Source organism: Hemiscyllium ocellatum, chromosome 1 (genome assembly GCF_020745735.1).
Source record: "Hemiscyllium ocellatum isolate sHemOce1 chromosome 1, sHemOce1.pat.X.cur, whole genome shotgun sequence".
Lineage (NCBI taxonomy): Eukaryota > Metazoa > Chordata > Chondrichthyes > Orectolobiformes > Hemiscylliidae > Hemiscyllium > Hemiscyllium ocellatum.
The window spans coordinates 87,388,440-87,405,741 of NC_083401.1; the positions used below are offsets into that span (position 1 = coordinate 87,388,440).

General features: G+C 40.2%; 1 protein-coding gene across 6 annotated transcripts in view; it reads right to left on the reverse strand.

Annotated features, from left to right (window-relative positions):
* The window catches only part of pcm1 (pericentriolar material 1), a 156,418-nt gene that overhangs the window by 97,979 nt on the left and 41,137 nt on the right, over positions 1–17,302 (reverse strand). For all 6 annotated transcript variants that reach the window (XM_060823968.1, XM_060823962.1, XM_060823943.1 and 3 more), the window contains 5 exons: positions 12,280–12,457; positions 9,269–9,378; positions 8,615–8,825; positions 3,788–3,977; positions 656–838 (listed from right to left, as the gene is read on the reverse strand). In XM_060823968.1, the coding sequence (XP_060679951.1) occupies positions 656–838; positions 3,788–3,977; positions 8,615–8,825; positions 9,269–9,378; positions 12,280–12,457 (872 nt within the window). The remainder of the gene's footprint in view (positions 1–655; positions 839–3,787; positions 3,978–8,614; positions 8,826–9,268; positions 9,379–12,279; positions 12,458–17,302) is intronic.

A 17,302-nucleotide genomic window follows, 5' to 3' on the forward strand; every position in this document is an offset into this window, starting at 1 on the left:
AGAACACCTCCAGGCCGCCCGAACCAACCAACCCAATCACCCCGTGGCTCAACACTTTAACTCTCCCTCCCACTCCACCGAGGACATGCAGGTCCTTGGACTCCTCCACCGGCAGAACACAACTCCACGACGGCTGGAGGAGGAGCGCCTCATCTTCCGCCTGGGAACCCTCCAACCACAAGGTATGAATTCAGATTTCTCCAGTTTCCTCATCTCCCCTCCCCCCACCTTGTCTCAGTCGGTTTCCTCTAACTCAGCACCGCCCTCCTAATCTGCAATCCTCTTCCTGACCTCTCCGCCCCCACCCCACACCGGCCTATCACCCTCACCTTGACCTCCTTCCACCTATCCCACCTCCATCGCCCCTCCCCCTAGTCCCTCCTCCCTACCTTTTATCTTAGCCTGCTTGGCTCTCTCTCTCTTATTCCTGATGAAGGGCTTATGCTCGAAACGTCGAATTCTCTATTCCTGAGATGCTGCCTGGCCTGCTGTGCTTTGACCAGCAACACATTTGCAGCTTAAATCATGAACAAACAATACTTATCATATCATAATCTTCTAAACTACTGATAAATCCACACGTTGAGTTCTTCTATTCTTTATCACTTCAGCAAAATAACAAAAAATATTTATCCCACTGCTTACTTATTCTTACCTGATGTTTGTGACTGTTTCTGGATTCCCCTGGTCAGAGTAATACAAAGATTCTTCCTCAGTCTCATTATCATCTTCGTTTGTATGCTCATTGACTGCATCAGTCATCATGTCAGAAGTCTGCTGATAATAATCAATCAATTCACGTAATTCATTTAGCCTCTTGTGAACTTCCTTGAGTTTTCTAAGGAAAGGAATTTCAAACAGTTCATCATAGCAATTTGATTTAAAACAGTTTTAGAACAAAAAAGTAAAGCTCTGAATGATAAACCCAAGCTACCAAAGAGAAATAGGTAAAATAATGACATTATCAACCGACTTATTCTGCTAAAAGCTGTAACTTCATGGCTGAATTGGAAGTTGAGCTATATGAGAGACTGCTGTTAAAATATGACCCTGTTCCAGATTCAGGTACCAATGAAATTCATGAGTTGGTATACTGCAGAGTCTTCCATTAAATCATGGAATCCTCACCTCAAAATCAGTTAATCCCTTAACAACAGAGGAGGAGAAGCTTAAATATGTTAAGTGTAGTTAATTACAAATAATAAAATTTATCATATACTTAATTTAATATAGTGAACAGTACTGTATCAACACAGAATTCTGAAAAATAATGCAGAGTTCTCACAGTGTAAACTTTATCATTGTTCTAATTGTCAAATAAATTAATTCCAAAATATAATTTTAGGATATGCTCTCAATGAGTAAACTATAAACTTCAACAATGAAATCCACTGCAATTATATAAAATATAAAATTACATAACTTTTCACATTTAATTAACATTAATTTCAACTGTAACTTTTTGCTTGAGTCTGCTTACTTCAAATTCTATAACAGCAGCAATGTGTATACATTCTATTATTTGAATAACATCAAGTTTTCACTTGTTACCACAGTTTAAATTATTGGGAAAAAAAAAGAATAAAATGTGAAATTGCTCAATCTGATAAATTTTATTTGGACACAACTTTTGATACAAATATATTTTCCTCTTATTTTCTCTCACCTCTCCTGAAGGCATTGATACCTTTGCACAGAAAGAGTTATGGGAACCAGTGACCTCCATTATACTACATTTAGCATGTCAATAGATTATACAGCCTGGGACCACATGAGTGAGCGTTTTGTTCATTCTATGTACATAGTTCAGCACTGGATAGTGTTTACATTGGAAAGCCAGAATAACCTTTCTTCCACCAAGCAGGGGCAGAGAGGCCAACTGTACCACCATCTACACCAAAGATTAGATCAGTGAACTTGGAATTATATTATGTTGTTTGGCCCAGCTACTTGGAGGATCAATTCTAAGCAGTCAAGACCTACAAAGATCTTCTAATGTAATTTACAGGAGATGCATTGAATGGTATATACTTCCAATAAAAGACATTAGCTAAGAGTTCCTTTCACAATAAAAAAAGTTATTATATTGTTCGTCATAATTTTTGAATATTATTATTTGCTCAGATTTATTTCCATAAAAAGCATTAAAGGTTGCTTTCACACATCTCAAAACAACATTTAATATCTTGGGCATTATGCTACACCATGAGCTAAGTGTTACCAAGCAGGTTTTCCATTTGTGCTCTAATCTGAGCTTTAGCTAAGATGGGGAACTAACCAGATGCAATATTGCTGTTCTAAAGAAGGGAATTGTCTTTTGCATTTTCCAGTCAATGGCACTGCAGTGCAGGCAAAAGTGTGGGAACACATTGAATAAACTCCAACTCAACAAACCTAACTGGCAGTTTGCAAGGAAGTAGACAATAAACCAAGATTTTGTTATATAATATATGCAAAATCAGTGTCACATCTTGCAACGAAAAGTTTTAGCTAAGAATTTGAGTGAAAGCTTAAACCTTTACTTTTTCTTTATTAAAAAGGAGTTAAATTCTATTTCAGTAAAAAAATTAAATTACTGAAACTGTCACTTGGTCCAGACTGTAAGTCAGCAACATCTAAAGTAGCATCAGTCAGGACATTGGAGTATAGAAATTGACAAGTAACATTGTATTTGTACAAGATTTTAGTTAGCTCATATTTGGTGCATTGTGTGCTGTTCTGGTCACCACTGGTTTATCAGGATGTGGCCTGGAATGAAGTGCATTGGCTCTGAGGAGGGGTTGGACAAACTAGGATTATTTTCACTAGTGCTGGATGCTAAAGGCAATCTGCTAGAGTTAAGTAAAATATGAGGGGCATGGATAGGGCAGATAGTGGGAGTTTTTTTCCCAGGTGGAAATATCAAATATTAGGGTGCACAGTTGAAAGTGAGAGGGAAGAAAGTTTACAGAGGGATGTGCAAGGCAAGTTGTTTTTCACAAAGAGTGGTAGATGCCTGGGAGGTGGTAGAGGCAGATCAAAAGAGGCATTTAGACAAACACATAAATAGAGAGAGAATAGAAGGATAAGGACCAAGTGCAAGCAGATGGGATTAGTTTAGAACGGTTTCATGGTCTGCATGCAAACTGTTCCGGTGCGAACTGTTGACGTTTATATTATGTCATAATGATTTTACTCCGTTCCCTGTCTGACAGCTGGACAAATTGACATGCTGCCAGAAAGCCACAGCCAAGAACAGTTGGTGAATGTCAAACAACTTGAAAAACACTAGCTGGTAGATCCGAGATTAGCATGATGCTCTTCATTACAGAAAGGCAATGCAATTAAAAATAAAACTTAGATACCAAATCCACCAGTTTCTTCCATGAAATTTTGCTAGGTTTACCAATCCCTGGGAAACGCATTGTAAAATTTAAAAGTTACCAAAATACATACGACAATCACCAATTACCTGTCGGCAGTGCTCTTTGCAAACCCATAAACATGACACAATTAAAAATGCAAGCAGATGCATTTGTGGCACATCAGGTTTCCCTATCTTAATTAATTAACTTCATTCCAAACAATAGGGATTCAAAGTCCATCCTTTCACATAGTTTGAATAAAGCAAAATTGAGGAAAAGGGAACATATATGTATGAGACTTATGCTCTTTATTGCAAACTTTAATGACAACTCTCAAGAAATAAATGAAACCCTGAGCACTTGTATGGATCGCATGCTGTAACCATGGATATAGGATTATGCTGAAGTATAGATTGATTTTAAAATCTGGTTTTGAATCATACTTTAACTTCTTCCTAGGATTAGAATTATCTTGTGCATCATTCTCATGCTGTGACTCCAAAATGCATGCTGAGGAGGTCAAGCTACTGGGTTCCCTGTTGATGGCAGCGCCAACTTCTGCTGGTGCAGAAAGACAACTTCTTTGATCACTCTTGTGAGATGAGCAAGGTACAGCAGGAACACTGGAGGAAACTAGAAAGCAAGACCAAAATTTAGTTTTTAATTACCTTCAACATAGCTGTCATTACATTAATCAACTAACTTTACCATAAAGGTACAATGATATGATCTTACTGACTTAAACATCAGTGATAAGATTTATATATTTCATAAATGTTGAGCTCCTTGAACTGTCACAAAGAAATAAGCATTTAACCAAGGCCTGAAAGTTTGACATTGAAAACCTAAGACAAATGGAGTGATGCACTAATTAGGAACACAGGAACAAGAGTTAGCCATTCAGCCCATCTCAAACATTCAGTCATTCAATACAATCATGGCTGATCATCCACTTCAATGTCTTAGTTGCACACCAGCTCCTTTATGTCACTGACATATTTCTAAATACCAATCTCTACTAAAAACATAGTCAGTATTTGAGCTTCCACAGCTCTCTGGTGTGCAACATTTCCGAGATTCACAATCTTTTCAACGGGAAAACAAACTCAACTCAGACCAAAGCAACTTCACACTTAAATTTAAAACTTGCCGCTGGATCATCCACTTGACACATGGTGTTTGTTCTCTGGTTCAAAACAACACTAGATTATTTTTAACAAGCTAATAATTCATTTTTCAGTCAACTGATATGATTTTACACAAAGCACAAACATTTGCATGGGTCTCTCTTAAAAATACAAGGATACAGCTAATTGGATAGTTCTTTTGAGAAACTGTCCAAGGCAGATTTGGCCAAATGTCATCTTGTCTACTCGAACAGATGTAATCTCACGCTCAAACTGGCAGAAAGTACATAATATTAAAGAGATCAAAATGTGGTTCAAGGACTGGTGTGGAAGAAATGGGTTCCAGTACTGAGCAAGTGGGGACCGTACTGTTGAGACCATGTACATTTGAATGGTGCTAAAACCAATATTTTGTGAACTAATTAACTCAGGAGAGAGCATGCAGAGGTCGCAGAAACTAGTGGAGTGAGGGGGAAGGGACACTCTGCACACTCCTCACTGGCTCTCTTTCTCTCTCTCCTGTCCTGATATGATCTACATCCTGATCTCTGCACCCTTCCACCCTCCATTGATACTCTTGACCTCCCTCCCTGCTGTTACCATCCCAATCTCTTAACACAACCCGCATCCTGATCTCCTATCCTCTCTCAAACTTCTGAAGACCCACCAAAAGCTGCACAAGAGCAGTCTATATGAATGATAGGAAGGAGCAGAGAATAAAGAACCACAGAATGCTTCATTAATCAAAAGCTAGATACTTGAAAGACAACAAAAAGACAAAAACTAAATTTCTGAATGTGTCTATTATTCATAAATCAAGCAATTTGATTGCACACATTGAAGTAAATATGATCTGATAGACATTCTAGACAAGTGGCTACAGCATAAGGACTGGGTCCTGAATATTGTAGGGATACATGACATTCAAGCAGAATAAGAAGCTAGGTGAAGGGGGAGGGCTAGCCCCATTAATAAAGGATTGCTTCCATCTTCACAATGAAGACAAATAACATCTCAAAAATATTGAGAAGGAGAAACAGAAGGAAATGAGTATTAGTAGGGAAACAGTGTTGGGAAAGTTGACGGGATTAAAGGCTGATAAATCCCTAGGGCACAAGAATTTACATCTCAGAGTACTTAAGGAATTGGTCCAAGAATTAATGAATTTAAAGTAGTGTCGATAAGGTATGAGAAGGAGTTGGTGAGTCCAAAACGAGGGATCACAGTTTTAAAATAAGGGGTCATGCTTCTCAGACAGAGAATTGGGAACGTTTTTCTTGTGAAGGTTATGCAACTTTGGAACACTTGGCCTCAGAAGGCAGTGGAAGTGGTGTCACTGAATATTTTCACAATTAAATGGTTTACTCACACCAGCCAACTAATGCTAAATCCCAGCTGCACGTGATCACTTCCTAAAATAAAGTGAATTTTTAAAATTAATAAAAACGTCTTTTAAGAGAGTGGTTTTCTCTTCATCAGTCTAATTTTTTTCACTTTGAAGGGCTTGGTCAGTGTTTATCATCCTTAATTTCAATTTATTTCAGATTTCGCTGACACTATGCACACTTCTTAGTGTCAGCAAACACAGCCTTTCAAGACAGAGGGAAAGATTTTTGTAATGTAATGGGATCAAACTTTATTGGGGTAGACAGGAATGTGGGATTCGACCAAAAATAGATCAGTTATGAGCTTATCATGTGGCGGAGCAGGATATAATACAATCATATTCTATGAACTATGGATGTTGAAGGAAAGCAAAATGATAGATTTAAAATAAGAGAATGTTTTCAGCCAGTAGGCTTCAAGAAATAGTCACAAGCAGGTGTATCAAGATAGGGCTGCACAATCAAAGATCATGATCAAACAAGCAGAGACAGCACTAGGGTGGGATTCAAACAGATTATAAATAGGGAGGATTTAAGGAAATTGAAAATCAAATTAAATCAATGTGCACACTGGCGTTAGATGAATGGGACTTGGAATTGATGTGACATGGGCTGTAGTTTCAACAAATAATCAATAACCACATTTGTGTCAAACAAGCTGATATTTCAGAACTGGAATGAAGTAATCATAGATTGATTTTACAGTGGGGAAAGAAGACATTCTGCCGATCAAGTCCTTGCCAACTCTCTGCAAGGGCAATTAAACTAGTCCCACTATCCCACCCTTTCCCAGAGCCCTGCAACTTTTTAAAATTACAGGCACTTAGCCAATTCTCTTTTTAAAGTCACGACGGAATCTGCCGTGATCATGCTCTCAAACAATGCATTCCAAATCCATACTACTTGCCGCAAAACAAGCTTTGCTTATTCAAAGTTTGTGAGAAGATTTGTAGCTCGGTTGCTCGTTGTTGTGGTTCAGTTCGCCGAGCTGGGAATTTGTGTTGCAGACGTTTCGTCCCCTGTCTAGGTGACATCCTCAGTGCTTGGGAGCCTCCTGTGAAGCGCTTCTGTGATCTTTCCTCCAGCATTTATATTGGTTTGAATCTGGCGCTTCAGGTCGTCAGTTCCAGCTGTCCATTGCAGTGGTCGGTATATTGGGTCCAGGTCGATGTGCTTATTGATTGAATCTGTGGATTAGTGCCATGCCTCTAGGAATTCCCTGGCTGTTCTCTGTTTGGCTTACCCCAAAATAGTCATGTTGTCCCAGTCGAATTCACGTTGCTTGTCATCTGCCTGTGTGGCTACTAAGGATAGCTGGTCGTGTCGTTTCATGGCTAGTTGGTGTTCATGGATGCGGATCGTTAGCTGTCTTCCTGTTTGTCCTATGTAGTGTTTTGTGCAGTCCTTGCATGGGATTTTGTACACTACATTGGTTTTGCTCATGCTGGGTATCGGGTCCTTCGTTCTGGTGAGTTGTTGTCCGAGAGTGGCTGTTGGTTGGTTTGATGAAATTGCGCGGGTATCTGTTTTTGGCAAATACATTGTGTAGGTGTTCTTCTTCCTCTTTTTGCAGCTGCCAAAAACGGTTACCCACGCAATTTCATCAACAGATGCCTAAGGGAAAGACAACGGAACGAGGACATGTCGCAACCCAAAGGACTAGCCACGCTATCATACATCAAGAGCATTTCCGAACTGACAGCCAGACTACTGCGACCACGAGGACTCATAACAGCTCACAAACCAACAGCCACTCTCGGACAACAACTCACCAGAACGAAGGACCCGATACCCAGCATGAGCAAAACCAATGTAGTGTACAAAATCCCATGCAAGGACTGCACAAAACACTACATAGGACAAACAAGAAGACAGCTAACGATCCGCATCCATGAACACCAACTAGCCATGAAACGACATGACCAGCTATCCTTAGTAGCCACACAGGCAGATGACAAGCAACGTGAATTCGACTGGGACAACACGACTATTTTAGGACAAGCCAAACAGAGAACAGCCAGGGGATTCCTAGAGGCATGGCACTCATCCACAGATTCAATCAATAAGCACGTCGACCTGGACCCAATATACCGACCACTGCAACGGACAGCTGGAACTGACAACCGGAAGTGGCAGATTCAAACCAATATAAATGCCGGAGGAAACAACACAGAAGCGCTTCACAGGAGGCTCCCAAGCACTGAGGATGTCACCTAGACAGGGGACGAAACGTCTGCAACACAAATTCCCAGCTCAGCGAACAGAACTACAACAAGCTTTTCTTATGACATGATTGCTTCTTCAACTATCTTAAATTTATCTCCTCTGATTCCTGGCCCTAATGCCAATGGAATACTTTCTCTCTAATCATTCTGACTGGATCCATTATGATTTGGAACACCAATCAAATCTTCTCTCAAACATAAGAAAAAGGACCCTTTTTCCATCTACCCACATAACTAACGATTCTCATCTATGAAACCATTCTACTTAACCTTCTCTGCAGCCATATCCTCTCTGAGGTGTGGTACCCAAAACCAGACACAAAACTCCAGCCAAAGTCCTAGCAACGTTCACTGTAACTTCCTTGGTTTGTTAGTCTATGCCTCTTATTTATGAAGCCAGAAATGCCATAAGCTGGTCCCAATATTTAAATATATAACTCAGGATATAAAAACATTTTAATGACATTTAGCATCAAAGATCATCTGACTTGCATTTGCAATCACATTGTCCAAATGGTAATCTTGGCACTTACTGGAACTATTGTTAACATGCTGGTCTCTGAGTATATGCAATTCATCAAGTAGTTTATCCATTCTCTCCTTCTTGCCTTGCAAAACTTTCAGCTTATTAACCAGCTGGACTTTTTGTTCTGACAAGTGGTCTGATGTTGAGGATCCTCTGCTCCTGGAAACCTCTTGTGTCAGTGACAGACTTTCTGCTTGCCTCCTGTTGTCAGGAACTGACTGAAGTTGCAAAACAACGCATATTGACTACAGCATGAATAATTTCAACAGAAGCAAATTGCAAAGGTGTTGTAAAACTTATTAAGAACATTACATCAGATTAAAATAAAAGTTACATCTGCCTCTCACTTCCTGCAGCTTTCATCAGCTGATCTCACCTTCACATCACCAGGCCTTTCACCTCCTCTCTCCATCGATCTTTTTCCACATGAGTCCCCCATTCTTTTGTTCAACTTCTCCATCTTGTTCTGCCTTTCTGCTGCTATCTCATCTGTCCATCATCCTTTACCACCACACCTGTTTTCTAGTCATTTCCCCAGCTACTAAGCCCCTTCTCCAGTTTCCCAGAATAAACTAAAAATGGTAGCATAAAGTTGTGTACAACTTTGAAAAAAAATCTCAGCCTTCTGGCAATGATAATTTATCATTACGAGATTCCATACCTGGGAGTTCTGGAGCTGGTTGTGGAATCTCTGGATCAAATCATTCAGTTCTTCATTGAGCTCGGATGTTAAGCTTAGTCCTGAGACACTACCAGTTGTCTCAGTTACAACTATTAGGTAACAAAACAAAAATCAACAGTATTTTGCAACCAAAGTATATTTAAGGGTTTTGTTTCACAATACAACTTTGTATTAGTGCTAGGTTAAATAACTTTCAGCGCAGAACACTAACTACAGCATGAAATTTAGTCAATCATCTGCATTTCATTCAATTTTCTGATCAAGACCCGTGAAAAGGGGGCTATATATATATATATATATATATATATATATCACAAAAGTATCGTATTATTCCTCTACTCAAGTGCAGCTACTAGACAATATCTGGCCTAATAAGGAAATTCAAATTGTGATAAGAAATTATGTCTTGGTCTCATCTGAAGTTGCTACAAGCTTCAAAATCTCAGGCTTTTGAACTGAAGATTAGATTGACCAATATATTAAGAATTATAAATTAAACAAATGTTTTTGAAAGGAACTGTTCGCAAGTAGTTCCTTTTAAGTTACCCTTTGGGAAAATTCAAAACATATCATGATATAGTTTCATACAATCATTTGGAAGTTATCTCAGTAAGTTTCTGGATAACAGGGTAAGCTGGTATAATTATCAGGAATTATAAGACTCTTGGGTTCTCTTCAAGTTTTAGTGAACTACAACATAAATGACAGGTCAACTACCCTTTCCTTACTTTAGTCTAAATTACATACTGACTTTTTAACCAATTGTCAAATTTAGCCAGTATGTGACATTTTATATGCAATGTTTCCATACAGGTATGTAGGATGACAAGTAGCAGTAGGCCCAGGTGGCAATTGGACCAGGTAAGTGATGCAGTAATTAGGGTAGGTCAAAGTGGGTGGTTGTGGAGTACCACATCTGTCAAGGGACAGAAAACATTAGTACAGTTTTCATATTATGGTTCTGGTGGCAGGTCAGGCAAGGGAGATTAGGACCCGAGTAAGGGGTCCCAGGGAGGCAGTTTGGGTTCAGAGGAGGGGACGGAAGGACAAGTCCAATGGAGGTTAGGGTAGGAGGGAAACCAAAGACTTGAGGAACAGTGAGTCTAGAGTGGCTGAAGAGCATTACAGGGGAAACAGGGGTGTGAGGTCAGGGTTTGGGAGGTGTAAGTGGACTGGGGGTGGTACAGATTAGCAATGTGAGTGCGAAGTTTGAGGTCATTTGATTAGATATTCAGGAGTTAGATGATGTAATTTTCTATGTACTTAACACTTTAATATTTCTGGAATAACTACTGATTTTGTTTCATCAGAACACTCATGAATCTTGAAGTTAAATAGATACTTCTGGAGGGTTCCTACGGTAGAGAAATTGTCCAGGGGAAACTTTAATTTTTTGGAAATTTGTTTCAAGTCTGCTGCAATGGATTTCAGCAAGGTTTCCATGTGCAATTTCCATCTACACTGGAATAACATCATTCAAAAATGCGATCGTTTTTTCTTCTAAATTCTAGGACACTTAGGTCTAGCTAGCACAATGCCCCATCCAAACCTTCTCTGCTCAGTGAACCTAATTCTCATTCCATCAATTTCAGTTGCCTGATTTCAACCAAGTTTGACTAATGCATTGAACATTGCAGATGATACAAAGATTGGAGGAGTTGTGGATAGTGAGGAGGGATGTTGTCAGCTGCAAAGAGACTTAGATATAATGCAGAGCTAGGCTGAGGAGTAGCAGATGGAATTCAACCCTGTCAAGTGTGAGATTGTCCATTTTGGAAGGACAAATAAGAATGTGGAATACAGGGTTAACTGTAGGGTTCTGAGTAAGGTGGAGGAGCAGAGGAATCTTGGGGTCTATGTTCATAGCTCTTTGAAAGTTGCCACTCAGATGGATAGAGCTTGTAAGAAGGCCTATGGTGTATTAGCGTTCATTAGCAGAGGGATTGAATTCAAGTCGTGAGGTGATGTTGCAGCTCTACAGGACCTTGGTGAGGCCACATGTGTGCAGTTCTGGTTGCCTCACTTTAGGAAAGATGTGGAAGCTTTGGAGAGGGTGCAGAGGAGATTTACCAGGATGTTGCCTGGAATGGAGAATAGGTCGTACGAGGATAGGTTGAGAGAGCTAGGCCTTTTCTCATTGGAACGGCGAAGGATGAGGGGTGACTTGATAGAGGTTTATAAGATGATCAGGGGAATAGATAGAGTGGACAGTCAGAGACTTTTTCCCCGGGTACAACAGAGTGTTACAAGGGGACATAAATTTAAGGTGAAGGGTGGAAGGTATAGGGGGGGATGTCAGGGGTAGGTTCTTTACCCAGAGAGTGGTGGGGGCATGGAATGCGCTGCCTGTGGGAGTGGCAGAATCAGAATCATTGGTGACCTATAAGCGGAAATTGGACAGGTACATGGATAGGTGCTTAATCTAGGATAAATGTTTGGCACAACATCGTGGGCCGAAGGGCCTGCTCTGTGCTGTATTGTTCTATGTTCTAAGTTCTAATCATTTTAGTTCTTAGCAACAGAACCATAAAATCTGATGAATTAACAGTAGCCAAATATCCTAACATCGTATGTAAAGAGACGCTGTACTCTACTTGCTTCATCAATTGAATATAGAACTAGCACCATAAAAAGTACTTTCTGCTATTAAGTATTTAATAATCAGAGCTGAAGCAAGTATGAAATTAAACCAACAAGTCCTCTTTCCTCTCTCAAAGTCAGTTCTAAATCTGCCACATTTGAGGAAAAGCTTTACTTTCCTATTTCTTTCTTTATATCCGAACAATTCCTTCACTAAGTCCACATCATCAAGCAAAATTCAATACATCAGGCCAATGAGGGACAACCTGAATCAGGAAAGGACAAGACTGAAATCAGTGATACACAGTCTTCCTTCCTCAAAAGTTACTAGAATATGATCATCACAAACATGTTAAATATGCCACGACAAATCAAATGTGCATGCTATTGTACATAAATGTGTGGTATACCAGATTCATCCATTCCAACTATAGTCTGTTCTGCTTTATGCTGCAGTGCCAGAAGTGCTGCCTGTCTTCCTTGAAGCGTCTTTAACTGTTCTTGTTGTTCTAACATTCTTTTCAAAAGTTCATGTTGCTTTTTCAAATTTTCCAATTCTTCTTTTGCATTCCGATGCTGATCATCTTCCTGAAGATGACATGAAAATTTGCAATTACTTTAAAAAGTAGGTTAATCTACAAGACACATGAAACATTCATTAGCCCTTATGGCATAAGAGGTATTTGGATCTGAGCATCAGAGGTGTAATTAGTTAGTTTGCAGATAATGCCAAAATTGGAGGTGCAGTGGACAGTGAAGAAGGTTACCTCAGATTACAACAGGAGCTTGATCAGATGGGCCAATGGGCTGAGAAGTGACAAATGGAGTTTAATTTAAATAAATGCAAGGTGCTGCATTTTGGGAAAACAAATACTCAGCAGAACTTAGGACCTTCACATTAAGTGTATAAGGAGTGTTGCTGAACAAAGGAACCTTGGAGTGCAAGTTCATAGCTTCTTGAAAGTAGAGTCACAGGTAGATAGGATAGTGAAAAAGGCTTTTGGTATGCTTTCCTTTATTGGTCAGAGTATGGAGTACAGGAGTTGGGAGGTCAAGTTGCAGTGGAACATTGGTACATTGCGTGCAATTCTGGTCTCCTTCCTATTGGAAGGATTTTGTGAAACTTGCAAGGTTTCAGAAAATATTTGCCAGGGTTGGAAGAATTGAGCTATAGGAAGAGGTTGTATAGGCTGGGGTTGTTTTCCCTGGAGCGTCAGAGGGTTGCCTTATTAGGTTTATAAAATCATGAGAGGAACGGATAGGATAAATAGACAAAGACTCTTGCCTGGAGTGGGGGAGTCCAGAACTAGACAGCATAGGGTTAGGGTGAGAGGGAAAAGACATAAAAAAGATCTAAGCGGCAACTTTTTCACACAGACAGTGGTACCTGAATGGTATGAGCTACCAGAGGAAGTGGAGGGAGCTAGTACAATTGCAACATTTAATTATCTCAAGAGGGTTGGAATATAAAAGCATTGTTGTGCTACTGAGACTTTATAAAGCTCTGGTTAGGCCCCATTTGGAATACTGCGTCCAGTTTTGGTCCCCACACCTGAGGAAGGACATACTGACACTGGAACGTGTCTAGCGGAGATTCACACGGATGATCCCTGGAACGGTTGGTCTAACATATGAGGAACGGCTGAGAATCCTGGGATTGTATTCATTGGAGTTTAGAAGATTAAGGGGAGATTTAATAGAAACTTACAAGATAATACATGGCTTGGAAAGGGTGGATGCTAGGAGATTTTTTCCGTTAGGCGAGGAGACTAGGACCCGTGGACACAGCCTTAAAATTAGAGGGGGTCAATTCAGAACAGAAATGCGGAGACATTTCTTCAGCCAGAGAGTGGTGGGCCTGTGGAATTTATTGCCGCAGAGTGCAGTGGATGCCGGGACGCTAAATGTCTTCAAGGCAGAGACTGATAGATTCTTGATGTCTCGAGGAATTAAGGGATACGGGTAGAATGCTGGTAAGTGGAGTTGAAATGCCCATCAGCCATGATTGAATGGCGGAGTGGACTCGATGGGCTGAATGGCCTTACTTCCACTCCTATGTCTTATGGTCTTAAAAGGCATCTGGAAGGGTATATGAATAGGAAGGCTTTGGAGGGATTATGGCCAGGTGCTGGCAGATGGGACTAGATTGGGTTGGGATATCTGGTCGGCATGGACATGTTGGACCAAAGGGTCTGTTTCCATGCTGTACACCTCTATGCCTCTACTCTTGCTTACAGAAACACAACTCACTTTTTTCTGTTCAGTCATAGGATGTGGACATCACTGGGTAGGCTCATATTTATGGCTCATACTTAATTGTCCTCAAGGTAGTGAGATGCATTCTTGAACTGTTGCAGTCCATATTGTATAGGTACTTATCCCAAATCTCTATCTTCTTGTAATTAGCAATCCTCTATCTATGCCAACATACTACCTCATCTTATTGAAGCTGGCATTATTACAGCTGGAATGGAAAGCTGTAATAATGCCATTAGGCAACAATTGCTGAGCAAAACCCTGCTCAATGATGCTCTGTTTGAGTTCCACCAGGGCCACTGAGCTCCTGATCTCACCACAGCCTTGGTTCAAACATGGACAAAAGAGAGAGGAGATAGTGACTGTCCTTAACATCAATGCTACATTTAACTGCTTTAAGTAATCATGGAGCCCGAGCAAAACTGGAGTCAATGGAAATCAGAGGGAAAACGTTCCATGGAGATGGGAGTTCATACTTGGTACAAAGTAAGATGGTTGTTGTTGTTGGAAGTCAGTCATCTCAGCTTCAGTAGATTATTGCAGAAATTCATCAAGGTAGAGTCCTAACCCAACCATCTTCATGTGCTTCATCAATGACCTTCCCTCCATCATTAGGTGATGAGTGGGGTTGTTCGCTGATGACTGCGAATCATAATTCCTCAAATATTGAAGCAGTTCATACTCAAATGGAACAAGATCAGGAAATAGCAAAGGCTTAGACTGACAAGTGGCAAACATCATATCTGCCATCTAATTGCTAGGCAATGACCATCTCCACTAAGACACAGAATTACACTGAATCCCCCACTATCAAATGCTGATTGGGGCACCACTGACCAGAAACTAACCATATAAATAATGCAGTAACTGGGATTCTCTTGTGGCACAGTAGTAGAGTCATTACCCCTGGACCGGGAGGCCTGGTTTCAAGTCCTATCTGTTCCAGAGTAGTGTAATAACATCTCTGAACATTTGATTTTTGAAAAATAGGTTAAGAGCAGGGCATAAGCTAAGAATCCTGCAATAAGCAACTTACATACTAACTCCCCAAAATATGTCCACCAACTACAAGGCACAAGTCAGATGATTGATCGAATACTCCCACTTGCCTGGATGAATACCAGTCCAGCAACACTCAGAGACCTGACACCCCACCAGGACAAAGCAACTCACAAATTGCTGCACAAACATTCACTGTTTGAATGCTTGGCATTCACCAGTGACACTCAAAGCATCAGAATGTATCACCTACGAAATGATTTGCTGAAATTCACCAAGACTCCTTACACAACACCTCTCGAACTAACAATTCCTATCATCAAGAAGGACAAGAACAACAGATAAATGTAAACACTGTCACCTGTAAGTTCCTGTCCAAGCCACTCACCATCCTATTTGGGAATATGTCCCAATCCTGCTGTATCAATATCTTGGAACACACTCCAGAACAGCATTGTAGGTGCACCTACACCAAACACAACGCCGCAGTGCAAGAAGGCAGCTCAACACCACCTTCTCAAGGGCAACTAATGCTGGCCCAACTAGCGATGCTCACACCCAACAGACTAATTTAAAAAACTCAAGAAGCCTCATGCCACCTGAGACAAAGCAGCCCTCTTGATTTAGACTGTGATGACTCATTTAGGAAAGTGTTCTGACGCTCAAGTTCCACTATTCCCAGGGTCATCACAAAAGTTACGATTTAATCAAAGTAGATGAAGACCCCAATTTATTTGCCTGATAAACTCAAATTAACAGAACGCACTGCCTAGATTTCTGTATCCAACAAGATCTACCATTACTTTATGAATAATGAAATACTAAAGTGTAAACAACCATGAAATATCAACATATAATTCTACTAGATGAAACACTAACCCTCTTTTGCAGATCACTATACATAGGAGTAGCCCAAAAAGCTGAGGGTTGTGATATGATTCAAATGTAAAATACTGATGAGAACAGTTTTTCCTCATCTAGCCTATTCATTTGTGTTAATGAGCAGTTCAGGACAAGGGGCATGGTCCACAGATTAGTACAAGATTTTTCAGGACAGCAATTTGGAAAGACTTGCTCACAGCAAGTGTGGGAGCAGTTTGATACTTTCTTTCTCAAATGGCAATCGTCAGGAGATCATTTGTTAATTTTAAAATGGGGGTTCATAAATTTTAGAAAATAACTGTGGGTGAATTATGCATTGTTACATGGTGTAACTAATAAATTAGGAATGTATGCACATTAATCCTACAACCAGTTCCTCAGATCAAACTTTACCACATTCTACCTTTCCTCATCCTGACGCAAATTGTGGTGAACTATTCCAGAATTAATCGTTAGTAAAAATGGCACTATTGCGGTTATGCTACTGAACTAATAATCTCTACCTAATGCTTAACAAGATAATCAAACAACTGGGAATGCTGGAACTCAGAAATTGCTGGAACTCAGCAGCTATGACAGCAGCTGTGCAGAGAAAGCAAAGTTAATGTTTCAGGTCCCGTGACCTAAGTTATGAACTAATGTTTAATTGGCATCCCAACTATCACCTTAAACATTCACTCCTGTCCTATTGAGGACAACATAATTGCCTTCTTAACATATCTGGTTCACTGATGTCCTTTTGCCAGAGAAATCTCCTGTTTGGCTAATATGTGGTTCCAATTCCAAAGCAATGCAGTTTATTCCTATAAGGGAATATGCTCGAAGTGTCGACTCTCCTGCTCTTCAGATGCTGCCTGACTGGCTGTGCTTTTCCAGCACCACACTTTTTGACTGAGATTTGAAATAGCCTAGTAAGTCTAAGTTAAGGACAATTAGGAAATGAATAATAAATACTGACCTTGCCAGCAACACAAAAATTCTATTAAAACACTTCAAAATAGAATAGAATCATAGAATCCCTACACAGTGCAGATATAAGCCATTTGGCCCACTGAGTCCACACCGACACGCTGAAGAGCTAACCACTGAACCACAATGCCACTCTGGTGGGCTCTATGAAATTAAGAGTGGCTCCATAAATTCTCAACAATGGCAGAGCCAAACAGGAATGTAAAATACAAATCACTTGCAGCCATCATTCAGAGACTTGCCAAGTAGACAACGTATCTCAGCAACCATGCAAGGTCCCTTAGATCAAATTAGCCAGTTTTCTTCTAATGTTAATCATTCAAGAAG